Source organism: Aulonocara sp. 'chitande type north' Nkhata Bay, linkage group LG3, assembly GCF_057382095.1.
Source record: "Aulonocara sp. 'chitande type north' Nkhata Bay isolate Kocher_YH1m ecotype deep benthic linkage group LG3, A_spYH_male_GT1.1, whole genome shotgun sequence".
Lineage (NCBI taxonomy): Eukaryota > Metazoa > Chordata > Actinopteri > Cichliformes > Cichlidae > Aulonocara > Aulonocara sp. 'chitande type north' Nkhata Bay.
In genome coordinates, this window is record NC_141346.1 from 23,000,865 (window position 1) to 23,016,061 (window position 15,197).

The 15,197-nt window shown below is 43.3% G+C and overlaps 1 protein-coding gene across 1 annotated transcript; it reads left to right on the top strand.

Annotated features, from left to right (window-relative positions):
- The first annotated feature begins 8,667 nt into the window (after positions 1 to 8,667).
- LOC147334621 (uncharacterized) lies at positions 8,668 to 14,153 on the top strand. The gene is made up of 5 exons (XM_086285968.1): positions 8,668 to 8,774; positions 10,407 to 10,751; positions 10,836 to 11,093; positions 11,212 to 11,331; positions 12,166 to 14,153. The coding sequence occupies exons 1-5, from the start codon at positions 8,669 to 8,671 to the stop codon at positions 14,151 to 14,153; spliced, it is 2,817 nt and encodes a 938-aa protein (XP_086142094.1). The 5' UTR covers position 8,668.
- Positions 14,154 to 15,197: the final 1,044 nt, after the last annotated feature.

Sequence of the window (15,197 nt, forward strand, 5' to 3'; positions counted from 1 at the left end):
ATTCCAATTAAATCACTGACGGAGAGTGACGGTGTTAATTCTGCTATGAAATCACACTTTAAGATGCGATTTGATACTGGTAAGTTAAACAGATGTTAATGCAAGTTAGTGTGAGTGGATAGGAAAATGGTGTAGCTGATTCTTATCTGGTGTGAGGTTAATACAGCCACGGAGTGATGTTGGGGTCGCGGTGGAGCTGTCCGTCCACGTACAGCCGGTCCACAGCGATGACAGCGCGGGAGCCCTTCTGGATGAAGCCGCGTCGGATTGGGAAGAGGACCCTGCGTCGTTCCAAGATCTCTTTGGGGAACTGGTCGTTCACGCTGAAGTCCGTTCCTTTTAATTCCCTGCCGCGGCTTTTCACATGTTGCTTTTGTTTGAAGTGGCCGAATTTGGCCACGATAGGACGTGGTCTCCCGGCCGTAGCCCGAATGGGGCCGAGGCGATGTACCCGATCGAAGACGATGTTCTTCACAGTGTCCTCCGGCAGCTTCAGGTGGGTTTTGATGAAGCTTTTTACCGTGGTCTCCGCGTCCTCTCCAGCGGCTTCTGGAATACCAGAAAATACCAGATTATCACGCATGCTACGAGCTTGTAGATCGATAACTGTTTCTTTTATTTTTTTATTTTCTCTATTGAGCTGGGTAACATTATCTGTGAGACATTTCACCGACTCCCTTAGCGTGGCATTTTCAGCAGCAAGCGTTTCCACCTGCTGCTGGCTGTACTCCAGGGATTCTCGCAAGCATTTAAATTCTCGGTGAAGAATCTCCACCAAGGACAGCCTTGCGTCGAAACTGGACAATCGCTTGTCGATTGACTCCAATATGTCGGCAATATCTTTGCCGGCTGGCGATGTTGAGCCGGGGGAATCTGTCGGGCGTTGTCTTTTCGACGACGGCGTCTCAGCTTTGGCCGGGGAAGCTGCACACGGGGTCTTCTTCATCACGAGATCCTGAAAGCACTGATCGATGTAATCTTGGAGAGTCTCTAAACTCTCCTCGTTGTTCTCCAGGGTGTTGGAGATTATTTAGACAAATAGTGTTAGTTATAAGACAATTGATAAGTGTATTTGGTAATACTGAAGCTTAAATGAATTTGTTCAAATCTAAACTACCATTTGCTTTAATTTTCCGCCAAAATCTCCGGCGTCTGACGTCAGTTACAACATGAGTCGCTTACCTTGTCCGTCACTTACTCACCTGCTCCGCCTTTATGCGGATGATGTGTTACTCTTTCTCCAAAATTCACAAACCAATATCTCTGGGGTGATTGAATTGATAAACTCTTTTGCAAGAATATCAGATTACTCAATTAACTGGTCAAAATCTACAGTCCTACCGATTAATTGCTCCTTCCATAATTCCTCTTCTACACCACTGCAATCGGGAAATATAAAATATTTAGGTATTAATGTTTCTCCCAAGCTTGCAGATCTAACTAAATTAAACCATATCCCACTTTTAAAGAAGGTAGAAGATGATCTGGCTAGATGGAAATGTCTACCCATATCACTCATGGGAAGGGTTGCCGCTATAAAAATGATGGTCTTACCAAAAATAAATTATTTATTCTCAATGATCCCAACTAAACCGCCACAAGATTGGTTCAGATCTCTAGATTCATGTATGTCCAAATTCCTTTGGAAAAATAAACCCCCACGTATAAGCTTAAAAACACTACAAAAGACCAAGGATAAAGGAGGACTAGAACTGCCTAACTTTCAGCACTACTTCTTAGCCAACAGGCTTCAGTTTATCTCAGGATGGCTAAAACACACCCTCTTAGATGAACCTTGGCTAGATGTAGAACAAGCACTCTGCAATAATCTAGAGATCTCAGACCTACCATTTATCAGCTCAAACATCCAACGACATGAATGCTTTAAAAGCATCAACATCAGCTCTTCTCTGACAGCATGGTGGGAGTTTCTAAAATTGACAGCGTCTTCATTAATCCCATGCAAACGTACACCTATCTGGAACAACCCTGACATATTACAAAACAATAATATGATAAACTTTTCAGATTGGAGTGATAAAGGAATCAAATATTTAGAACATATACTAGAAGGAACAGAATTTATTTCATTTGACGGACTAGTTACACAATATGGGATCAACAAGAAAAGATTTTTAGAATATCAACAAATTAAATCCATAGTAAAAAAGAAATTTAAACCGGGTCAAGTTGAACTACAAACACCACCAAGTGTGGTTCAATTTCTTACTCTTAAAACCCCCAAATTACTATCCAAAATATACAGAATGCTTTCTAAAACAGATGAATCAATATCACTTCCTATTGCAAAATGGGAAGCGGATTTATCAGTTAACTTAGACCTAAACTTCTGGTCTCAGATTTGCTTAAAAACCTTTCATCTAATTAGAAATCCCAGTCTTCAATTAATTCAATACAAAATATTACATAGAGTACACTATACAGGTCATCGGATGTTCAAGATGGGCTTTACGTCTACCAACAACTGCTCACACTGCCAAACCAATTCACCGGACAATTATATCCACGCTCTTTGGTTCTGTCCACCAGTTCAGAAGTTTTGGCGCGAGATATGTGAAGACTTATCGAAGTGTCTGAAATGTAACATTCCAACTTCCCCCTTAGTGTGTTTGTTGGGCAGCTTAGATAATGTCACTTCAGAAAAGAATATCGCCCATATGGTTTTCACTGCCCTATGCATAGCCAAGAAAACAGTCCTCATGAACTGGAAAAATAAAAATAATCTTAATTCTAACCAATATAGAAATTATCTATTAGATTACATTAGTCTCTGGGCTCCTTTGATCAGCTCCATCACCTAGTGGGGGTGGGGGGTCATAGTTTGGTCCCGCCTTCACTGTTGTGATTGGTGTGGGGGTAGGGACAGGCTTAGGGCGTCGGGGGGTTCCCCGGAGGCATCTTCCTTGGGGGGCTCAACCCGGGGTAGCGGTCATGTCCGGTTAGGGGCTCTGTTGGCTCTCCGGTGACTGTTTCCTCGCGGCTGCGTGCAGCGGGGCTAGGGGAGGGTCTGTGCTGACGGACGTGGGTTACTGACCTGGTAGCCTGGCTGGCCCTGGGTGGGTCCGGGATGGGCGTGAGGTTCTGGGGGCGCTCCGTCTCTGGGCTGGGACCCGGACCGGGCCTCGGGGGCTTGGGTCCTGGTTGGTGTGTTGCCGGGGTTGTGGGCGGGTGGGTGCATGGGGGCCCAGCCCTGGAGCAGGGTGCCGCCGGTGCGTCGAGCCACCTGGGGGGCTCTTCAACTGGTGGGGGAGATTGTCACATCTTGCAGGAGCTTTCCTCTCCTCAGGAGCTCCCTCTGCAGGAGGGGGAGATACAGGAGAGGTGGAGGAAGATCTCAGCCTGGGTGTTTATTGTCTTATGTAGTCTGGAAGATGAGTGGATGGTGGGGTGGGTGCAGTTTTCTCTGTGGTGGAAACACCACCTGGGTCTGGGTGCAGTTCCCCCCTCCAGGGGCGGGGGCACCTAGACCCGGTTTGTAGAGTACGCTTGGGGAGTGTGATCGTGTGTACAACGTCTCTTTATGTCTGTCTCCACGTTGGTTGAGTGTGGAGTAAGTGCATATGAGAGCATGAGGGTGGGAATGGATGTTTGTATCTGTGTGTGCCTGTATGTCTGTGTCTATATGTCAGGTTGGGTGTCAGGAGCCACCTCTCTGGGGACATCTCAGGCCCTCCAAGGTTTGGAGGCCTATCTCCCCCTACCACCACTTCCCCTGCCAGTGGCGGACCCCCTCAGACATCGGTGCGTTGGTGGTTCTTTGTGTCCGGGGATGGGCGTCCAGGTACACACCGGCTCACTCCTTGGCGGCCGCTTATCGGGGCCTGGAGCCTGGGGCTCGCTCGGGCCACTTCGGAGGTGGGGTGCCCCTGGCCTCTCGGCCTGGGGCTCGGTCACTCAGGCGCAGCTGGCTGCCGGCGGAGCTCACGGGCGCGTCACTGCAACTCCCCCTGGCTTCTGCTCCGCGGCTGCTGAGTGAGCCCTCATCTGGGACTCTCCTCAGCTCTTTCCGAGACAGTGGCGCAGCTGCCCCTCTGTTGGTCTTCCTTGGTCTCTTGTGTTCTGGGGGCCTCTGGATGTCTGGAGTTTTGATCTCCTCCACACCTGCTTCACGCCCTGGAGGACGGGGCTGTGGCCCCCCCACACCCTCTAGCAGATTATTACATGAAGGAACCTTTTAAAAAAACAAAAAACAAGCACGTCCATGCTCACAGGTGTACACACGGGTGATCACACCCACAAACTACACCCTTTTTGGCTCCTACCTCAAAGCACACTGTGTTCTGTTGATCTTATGTGCTGCACAATAATGTTTAACATTTAGTATTTACTGTCATATTCCCATATATCATTGTGATGTTGTTTATTCTATTACTCTTGTTCTCTTCTGCTTGCTTTCTTTTTTCTTTCTCAGCAGGTGATCCAGGTGATTGATATATGCATTTTTTTTTCTCTGCCCGTTCTGTTGGTTTTTGTCTTTTGCCCTTCTCCCCCGTCCCTCTTCTCAGCTGTTTCTCTTTCCCTCTTTCTTTCTCCCCTTCTTTCCCCCAGTCAAGTCTGTCCCGTATTCAGTAAGTGAAAATAAAATAAACAATAAAAGGTGAATCAAATGGACCATTACGGCAAGGCTGGGATGGTCAGTTTGGTAAAGTAAATCCGTTGGGCATCTTTCTTTGCCTTTAGACAACAATTCTGAGGGCAAAAGAGCCAAACGGGACAGGCCAAAAGAAAAAAAAAAAAAAAAAAAAAAAAAAAAAAGGAGAGAACCAGGCGCTCAAATGACTTCATGACCACAGATGTCAGAGCCACGGGTCTGTAGTCATTTAGTCCAGTGATCCTAGGTTTCTTGGGGACAGGGATTATAGTAGAGGACTTGAAGCAGAAATCAGAAATCAGAAATCAGAAATCAGAATGGGTTTATTGCCAGATGTTGAGGTTTACAACATTAGGAAATTGCCACGGTGCTTCAGTGCAGACAATAAGAATTAAAGTGCTATGTAGAAAGAAAGATATGTGCATGAGATATACATGAGATATATACATGAGAATAAGAATTATGAGTGCTACGTAGAAAGATATATACATGAGTGCAGGTGGTGATCAGTGCCAAACATGAAATGATCCAGTTACACAGCGTAGGGTCATATGTTAGTGGCGGGGACAATCATGTGGTTATTGTTCATGTGTCCAACAGCAGAGGAGAAGAAACTGTTCTTGTGGCGAGAGGTTCTGGTGCGAATGGACCGGAGCCTCCTGCCTGAGGGGAGCAGGTCAAACAGACTGTGTCCAGGGTGAGAAGGGTCAGCTGAGATCCGGGCTGCACGCCGCAGTGTCCTGGAGGTGTACAGGTCCTGCAGAGATGGGAGTCTGCAGCCAATCACCTTCTCAGCAGAGCGCACAACACGCTGCAGTCTCTGTTTGTCCCTGATAGTGGCTCCAGCGTACCACACGGTGATGGAGGAGGTGAGGATGGACTCGATGATTGCAGTGTAGAATTGCATCATCGTCCGTGTTGGCAGGTTGAATTTCTTCAGCTGCCTCAGGAAGTACATCCTCTGCTGAGCAGGCAGGCACATGACATGCCTGCAGTGAGGAGTTGAAAATGCCAGAAAACACTGGGGCCAGCTCGTTTGCACAGTGTCTGAGGGTGGCAGGAGACACACCGTCTGGGCCGGGAGCTTTTCGAGCATTCAGACTCTTAAACTGCTTCCTCACATCTCCTTCATGAATATGAAGAGTTGTGGTGGGAGGAGGTGGTGTGAAATCCTCTTTTGTGTGGGGTGAGGAGGGGGGTGTTGTAGGTGAAGTGATTGAAGGTGGTGATGGCTCTATGGAGGGGGGAGAGGTGGGGGAATGAGTGTCCAAAGTGTCTCTATTGTTGGGGCCGTTGGAGGTGTGAAGGCTGCCTGATGGCTCGTCAAAACGGCAGTAAAAATCGTTAAGGGTGTTGGCCAAGAGCAAGTCATCAGTGGAGTGGGGGGTTTTAGGCTTGTAGTTTGTAATATTCCTAAAACCTTTCCACACAGAGGCCGAGTCATTCTCTGAGATCTGCTGCTGCATCTTCTCAGAGTGCTGGTGTTTTGCAATGTCCACTTCTTTAGTGAACCTGTACTTGGCCTCTCTGTAGCAGTCCCTGTCTCCGCTTCTGAACGCCTTTCTCTTTTCCAGCCACAGCTTTTTGAGTTTAGGAGTAAACCAGGGTTTGTCATTGTTATAACTCACCCTGGTGCGTGATGGCACAATGCAGTCCTCACAGAAGTGGATATAGGAGGTGACAGTGTCCGTAAACTCGTCCAAGCTGTTAGAAGCAGCCTTCATTGTGTCCCAGTCTGTAGACTCCAAACACGTGCGAAGCTCCTCCACAGCCTCGTTGCTCCACAGTTTTTTGGTCCTCACGACAGGTTTGGAGAGCTTCAGCCTCTGTCTGTACGTGGGGATCAGGTGGATCATGACATGGTCAGAAAGTCCGAGTGAAGCGCGGGGCACCGCACGATAGGCCCCGCTGATCGTGCTGTAACAGTGGTCTAATGTCCTCTCCTCTCTGGTCGGGCATTTAATATACTGCTTGTATTTGGGAAGCTCATGGCTCAGATCGGCTTTGTTAAAGTCCCCAAGAGCAATGATGAGAGAGTCCGGGTATGTCCGCTCCATGTGCAGTGTCTGCTCCGCGAGTGCACACTGAGCTGCCTGCGCATCCGCATCTGGCGGGATGTAAACAGCGGCCAGGATGAATGAAGCAAACTCCCGCGGAGAATAAAACGGTTTGCAGTGAATAAAAAGGTATTCCAGAGAGGAAGAGCAGTGCTGAGCAATCACTGTTACGTCTGTGCACCAGCCACTATTAATGTAGAAGCAGAGACCTCCACCTTTGGTCTTACCAGAGAGAGAGGCCTGCCGGTCCGCGCGCAGCAGATGAAAGCCCTCCAGCTTTAGCGCGCTGTCCCGGATGTCCTCACAGAGCCACGTCTCCGTAAAACATAAAACACAGGAGGAGGCAAAGTCTCTGTTCATGCTTCTCATCAGGGCCAGTTCGTCTGTCTTATTCCTGAGTGATCGTACATTGGAAAGGAAGATCCCAGGAAGAGCAGTTCGCAGTCCACGTCTCCTCAGACGCACGAGTGCGCCGGCTCGCTTACCTCTCTTCCGGCGTCTCACTTTCCTGATCAGAGTCTGCAGTAAATCTGCCGCAGATGCGACAAATATTGGAAGTAAATCCACAGGTGTTGTAGTCCTGCAGTTAAGAAGCTATTCTCTGGTGTAAGAATATCCAGAGGAGTGCCCAGACACAGAAGTTATGCACAAAAACAAGACAGAAGTAACGCACTGAAGCACCAGGGCATCCATACGCGGCGCCATCTTGGAATTTTATATTTCCCATCACTTGATTTCATTCAGCTGTGATGGACTATCAGAGTATAATCATCGTATGGCACAATTAAGTTCCATAAGCAATTGCTTCTGATTGGACTAAAGTTTGCAACTTTGGAGGAAGTGAGAACCTCCACAGAGACAGTGAGAATGTGCAGACTTCACAGAGAAGAAACAAACAGCTGGCTGATGAATTCAAACAGAGCGTCCTCTTTCTGGACCTTCATTCCTAACTTGTACTTTATATTTTTATACTTTTGTGCTTACTTACAGTATATAGCAAAGATTCCCTGCTACATGTTGCCCCGATACACAATTATTTTACAGATTTTAATCATTTACCTATTGCCTGATTAAACAACACAGCTATTTTGAGACCATATGAGAGCGCCTCGATTCCAGTGTTTTAGGAATTTTGACACATTTTTACAGTTGCTGTTCCTTAGCACAACAGCAGCATTTCCACAATAGGAAAGATTGGTGCTGTAGTTATTTACAGGAATCTAAAAATGTCACAAGAGACACATGCTGATTCAGTGTTTTATTCACAGATAATAAATCAGAGACAAAAAGGGAAAAAGAGCTAGGAGTGAAACTTCACATGAGATTAAGTATTATATGATAGTGTGAGCATGAATAACAGGTCCCATAGTGCCCCCATCTGACCAGTAAACACGGTCATGTTTTTCGGTTATATGAGGGCAGAGTCCAATAAAGCAGCTCATATCACTGCCTCACAGGTGCTTTATAATCGCGGTAATCAGCTACCTGGCAACCAGGTCAAAGTACAGCCTTTTATTTATATGTAACCCATTATAGAAGGAGCTAAAAATAAGAAATAAAGAAAAAAACACACATATATTTATGATTTTAGTTAAACTGTTAACTTGGTTTAAAACACAACAGTAAGATTTCTCTTTAGTGTAAACTTGATCATTAATGAGTAATGTATTCTTATCTCATATGTGACACTCAACGTATCTAGTTCAGAACACAGTGGACATGCCTGAAGTCTGTCCCTGAACATTTTATATCAGACTATAGGTGTGGTGTGTTTTTACAGCTCTGCTGCACAGAGTAGATTTTAATAGACTTAGAGCTAGATAAGACAGATCGAGCAGGTGCAGGTCAAGTTATTTGATTTAAGGACTTGACTTTCAATGTGCTGATTGAAAAGTGAGCCAACAGTAAGATATCCTCAACTTTTCTCACCATAATTTCATTTCCAGTGTGAAAGAAAATGTCTTACAACTGTGTGTATTTGAATTTTTTGCAGCACACAATGCCTCAACACAAGGACAGACGATCCTCTAAATCTCAACTCAGTGTATGGACTATAGTGTTTTTCCACTCTGTTATCATTCTTCAACTGACACAGATCAATGCAGGTAATGTATCCTCACAATTAATGACAACAGCCAATATACTTTTGATATGTACGCTCAGGATATGCACAAAGTACAGATTTATTAACACCTCTGTGTAAATGAAAGTTTCAACAAGAACTTATGAGCAGGCGTAAGTATTTTCTTGGGTTGCATTAAAAAAATTAAATTAGTAGTTATATTAATACTATAAACTATGAAATACACATGCTTTAAATGTAATGTTGTGTACGATTTACTGAAGCAACGAGGGTGTTTCTAAATTGCATTGGTTGCATTATACTTTATGGCAAAATGTCATTACACAAATATTAGTTTGTAATATTGTATTCAAAAGTGTTTTGTAACTAGAGAACAAGTGAGGAATCAATCAAGAAGGAACACTTAAAAATGCATCATCAGGTTCCTGCATTGTTCCTCATCTATTTTAAAATTGTGAAATTTTATTAACTTGGAATAACTTCTTCATTAAGTGATCACTTTTTTCTGTGATAAATAAGTAAACAATAGAAAAAAAAGCTTTGCTTAAATATTTATGTTTAAATTATGTGTTTGGATTCTCTTTGAATGTCAACAGTGCATTTGAAATTGCAACCAGATGTGCTAAGAACATTTGGATTCCATCACAAAATGTTTTTTAACTCAAGGTCTTTCAAATGTTGAAATAATATCAATGGTTACGGTTTAACAATAGTTGGCGGCGCCATTGTTCAAACAAACAGGTCAGTACACTACTAAGAATGAAAGTGAAAGTGTTCCTTTAGATTAGTCATATTTTATAACATGTTAAGGTTAAAAAGGTCTTGTATAAGAGAGAAGTGTCAGAGTTTATGACTAAGTTGTTTTTTGGGGAGTTTTTCACGTGTGTAACCTAATAAAATAACGGCCATTTATTACTTTTCCAAATCTTCCTAACAGTTTACCATCGTTACATTTCCCTATGTTCAGTGATGACGCGACGAATCCTACTTCCGGGTCTAAAGTAGTCTGCGTTTATTTTGTTCTGTGTTATCCTGATGTGATTATTATTATATAATTCTTCATTACTAAAACAGTCATACCACACATGCTATTATTTTATTCACTTTAATTTAAGCTCAGTTTTAACAACCTTAGGATGTAACTACAGCCCAGCCCATGTTATGAAGTATGGATGGTAGCAGAAGTGTGAGTTATTCTTCAACTCATCTATGTTTCATGAACGACATGTTAAAAATTATGAGACACACATAAGTTTCACATTCTTCTACTGTTATTATTTATTCAACAACAGCTATGCCAAAATGCGGAGATACACTTAAGAGTACAATTAAGACGACAACTATCTCCCAGGCACTGCTAATAAAATGTACTAAATTAATTCATGGAGCTTTGATTTGGGCTTGTTTTACATGACCTGACATTAGCATAAATTAGGTCAGTCAGTGTTATAATGTCCAACCTATATTATTTTCATTATCCTGACTAAAATTCAGTGGTTGGACATTATAACACCTTTGCGCCAAATCCCACCAAATCCCACTGAGCCAAATAGATTATGTAACAATCTGTGACTAAAGCATAGAAAATTTTTTTGAAGCAACTTCAAGTTATTGAATTCTAAAAAAAGAACAAAAACACCTTTTTCTTTCACAGGTGAATCTCTGACAAACAGTCAGTATCGAATGTTTGCAGTAATTGGTCAGACTCAAGACATCATCCTACCATGCAAATTGGATCATCCTATGGATGTCGTGGATGAGATGGTAGAGTGGTCAAGATCTGACCTGAATCCCAGATTTGTCCACGTGTGGCGGTCAGGTGAAGATCATCTGGTTGGCCAAAACCCATCCTACAAGAACAGAACGTCAGTGTCCACTGAGAAACTGAAAACAGGAGATGTATCACTGAAAATTACCAAAGTGAGGCTGTCAGATGAAGGAACATACAGGTGCTTCATTCCTGGACTAAGTGCAGATTTGAGTGTTGAACTTGTTGTTGGTAAGTGGACAAACTGTATATGCTGCTGAACGTAGAAATTGGATTACTGTTTATCTTTTATGTCACAATTTTATGTGTTTTCAGAAGCTGATATTCAGATAACCAAAGTCAGCCCTGGAGTGTTAGAATGTAAATCCAAAGGCTGGTATCCAGAGCCGGAGGTGTTTTGGCTGGAGAGCGAGGGAAAGATCATCTCTGCTGGGTCTAAAGAGATATTCAGAGGTCCTGATGACCTCTATGTCCTCAGCAGCAGACTGACTCTGGAAAAAGGACGCGGCAACAACATCACCTGTAGAATCCAACAAAACAACCAGTACAGAGAAGCCAAGATCCATGTTCCAGGTTAAGTTTTTTTTAATTAATGATGTGATCCAAATTTTAGCTACAAACTGGCAAACTTGACAACACATATGGTGACTTATTAATAATTATTTTTATCTCATGTGCTTTATTATTTCAGATGATTTCTCTGTGGATTCAGCTAGATCTACCATTGCGGCACTGATTGTTGGCATTATGTTTATTACTTTTGTTGTTTTTCTTGTTTTTCTTGTTTGGAAATGGAGAAAAAACAACATGGGTGAGACTCTAATGCATGCCCAAATATTGCGTAATCTCCTACTTTGTCAGACAAATCTGATTAAATTTGCACCAATTAATTATTGACAAAAAATGTGTGGTTAGACCAACTAGACTTTCAAGTCTAGATGCTGCTGTTAATGCCTCATATGTTGCTGATATGTTATTTAAGGCCAACTGCAAACATACACAAACACTCTAACAATAACATGTCATTATGCACACAGTCATGTCTATAGAGGCTTTTTTCCATTCAGTTTTAAAATTTGTGTTTTTCATATTTTACTTATTTTCTTATAAAGTCAATAATATTAGAAGCTATTGCCCCTCCAATAGAAGAAGCTCCATGCCTGCTTCATGTCCTGGGGGGCAGGATTGCGGTTTCCCGCACCTATTATTAAATACTTACATGGAGAAACCTCATGAACACAGCTAACCCAGACAGTGTGCGTGTGCAGGTTCACAAACACAGGTGCACACACGCACACTGTCTGGGTTGGCTGCTGCCTCTAAACATTAAGGTTAAGCTTATGTTACTTAAGTGTATGTTGGTTGTTGCTGTGGTTTCTCTACTGTGTTGTTTTCATTTTTCATTTTGCATTTTTTTGTTTGTCCTTCAGACAACAATTGTGATTCTTATACTGCCAGATAGGACATGAAAAAAGTTTGTTTCAATTGAGTCAGAAACACATGTTATTATTATTATTCAATAATACCACTACTGCTACTTTTAACAATAATAATAATAATATTTTCATGACAGTAATTCTTCACTTTTAAACCTTTGGTGTGGGAAAGTAATGCATTTAAAATTACTAATTGTATCTCCCCACAGAGACTGGAAGCAAAGAAAAAATGCAAGCTTTTGGTAAAGATCCAGAAGAGGAATCTCTGATGAGGGAAGAAAAGGTCAATGACAGTTCACATGTCAGTTTGTGTCAAATAGAGGTAGAAAATGACCATGTTTCCAACAAAAATATCATGCAGACAACAAAAACTGGCACACAACAAAATAATAACCACCCAGGTAGAGAGACAACAAATAATTTATGCAAATCACATGATGGAAGACAAGCACAACCTGAACAATTTGATAATAACAGCGAAAGAAGAAATTATGAAATTCCAAATCTGACTGATAATAGTGGACAAGGACATCGGCCTAAACAACACGAAGATGCAAACACTGAAGAAAACAAAAACAAAACACAAACTATAAATGAAACAGCAGATCAGAGTCTAATTAAAGCAGAAGGGGAAAAAACTACTCATTCTGAAGGAGAAGACACAATGAAACCGGACAATATCAAGGAAAATGTCAGTCCCACCGGATCTGAAAGAAATATGGAAAACCAAAATCAGGTTGGTGGTGATGTGGATGGCGAAAAAAGAGCAAAGGAGGTTTCTTCTGCAAACAGAGCAGAAACACCCCCAACGCAGCATGACAATAAGGAAAACCAGTCAGAAAAACCTATAACCACACATCAGATTGTAATGAGTGGAGGCCAAAAACAAGAGATCAAGGAAGCTGGAGAAGAAATAAGCCAACCACAAGCTCAGAACATGGATGGGAACGGAAATAATAAAACAGCAGATCTACCTGGCAAAACCATAGGTCAACATAATAGCACAGAGGAGGGTCACACATATGAAGGGATTGCAGGGGGGCAACCATTGAAGGGGATTGCAGGGGGAAGACCAACAAACGAAGGGATTGCTGGGGCAGGACACACAAATGCAGAGATTGGAGAGGGAAGACCCACAAACGAAGGGATTGCAGGGGGAAGACCCACAAATGAAGGGATTGCAGGGGGAAGACCCACAAACGAAGGGATTGCTGGGGCAGGACACACAAACGAAGGGATTGCAGGGGCAGGACACACAAACGAAGGGATTGCAGAGGGAAGACCCACAAATGAAGGGATTGCAGGGGCAGGACCCACAAACGAAGGGATTGCAGGGAGAAGACCCACAAACGAAGGGATTGCAGGGGCAGAGCACACAAATGAAGGGATTGGAGGGGGAAGACCCACAAACGAAGGGATTGCAGGGGCAGGACACACAAAAGAAGGGATTGGAGGGGGAAGACCCACAAATGAAGGGACTGGAGGGGCAGGACATACAAACGAAGGGATTGCAGAGGCAGGACACACAAATGAAGGGATTGGAAGGGCAGGACCCACAAACGAAGGGATTGCAGAGGCAGTACACACAAATGAAGGGATTGCAGGGGCAGGACCCACAAACGAAGGGATTGCAGAGGCAGAGCACACAAACGAAGGGATTGGAGGGGAAAGACCCACAAACGAAGGGATTGCAGGGGCAGGTAACACAAACGAAGGGATTGCAGGGGCAGGACATACAAACGAAGGGATTGGAGGGGAAAGACCCACAAACGAAGGGATTGCAGGGGCAGGAAACACAAACGAAGGGATTGGAGGGGGAAGACCCACAAACGAAGGGATTGCAGGGGCAGGACACACAAATGAAGGGATTGCAGAGGCAGGAAACACAAACGAAGGGATTGCAGGGGCAGAGCACACAAACAAAGGGATTGGAGGGGAAAGACCCACAAACGAAGGGATTGCAGGGGCAGGTAACACAAACGAAGGGATTGGAGGGGGAAGACCCACAAACGAAGGGATTGCAGGGGCAGGACACACAAATGAAGGGATTGCAGAGGCAGGAAACACAAACGAAGGGATTGCAGGGGCAGAGCACACAAACAAAGGGATTGGAGGGGGAAGACCCACAAATGAAGTGATTGCAGGGGCAGGACACACAAATGAGGGGATTGCAGGGGGAAGTCTATCACATGCTTAAATGATTTTATAATGTTTTATAATGTTCTATATGTATATGCACAAAGAGATTGCAAAGTTTCATGGCGATGAAGACTCTTAAAGAAAACCTCACTCTCAGTTGGGATAGGCAGAAACTAAAATGAGTCTGCTTTAACCCTCTAAACCTAGTCGGAGCGGGCACGCTCCGTTTTGCGCAACTTTTTTAAAATCCCGGTAGCATTGCAACCACATAAGCTAGCGCAATAATTTTTTTTGCAATCAGCTTGTCCTAAGTCACGGTTTCCTTCCGCATATAGCTTTGCAAAAATTGCATAAAAAGCACTTGCAGCAACAAAAACATAATATTCCAGAAACACGCTTTGCCAATCCGACCAGCTGTTTGTAACACTTCCTACCTCCATCAGCGCGAACTATCGCATGTCCGCCATGTCCTGCCCGAAACCGGACATGACGTCATTTTGCGGAAATGTAGAAGAAGACACTGACAGATGAAGACACTTAAAATAAATTTCCTGTGGTGGGAAACTATTTTGTGCAACTTTTTTGTATTTATAGTTTTGAGGGATAAGCCTCTTAAATTTCTCTAACTACAAATATATGTTAAAAAACAAAAACGATTTTCAATTTTTTTGTAGTTTATTGCACTTTTTTGCAATTTATGTAATTACTATGCACTTAATGCAGACATATTATTAAAATTTGGGCTATAACGGTTGTATTGATGTATAGCAACTTGAAAGGCTCCCAAAAATGGCACTACAACATGTAGAAATATAATATAAGCTTTGGCGGACTTGGTTCTATGGTAGGTCTTGAAGGGTTAAATGTTTACAAAAAAAAAGTTCAGACCAGGAAAGTCAACCTACACACAATTTAACAGCAGTATAATGGACTGAGGTGGATAACAACAGCTAATGGGTGATAGAGAGTCAAAAATATTGCCCAGGTGGAAAATGTTGAGCAACTATAAATAAATAAATAAGGGAAACAGCAGATCAGAGTCCACCTACCAAACAGAAGTAAAAAAATAGCAGAAAAGAGACGAGACCAAATCTCTGGTGCT

What these genes read in the sequence shown, in the direction of transcription:
- LOC147334621 (XM_086285968.1), top strand. Translation starts at nt 8,669, where the DNA reads ATGCCTCAACACAAGGACAGACGATCCTCTAAATCTCAACTCAGTGTA. An exon ending in ACTGACACAGATCAATGCAG is followed by an intron (nt 8,775 to 10,406) that starts GTAATGTATCCT and finishes TTTCTTTCACAG; the next exon opens with GTGAATCTCTGACAAACAGT. An exon ending in AGCCAAGATCCATGTTCCAG is followed by an intron (nt 11,094 to 11,211) that starts GTTAAGTTTTTT and finishes TTATTATTTCAG; the next exon opens with ATGATTTCTCTGTGGATTCA.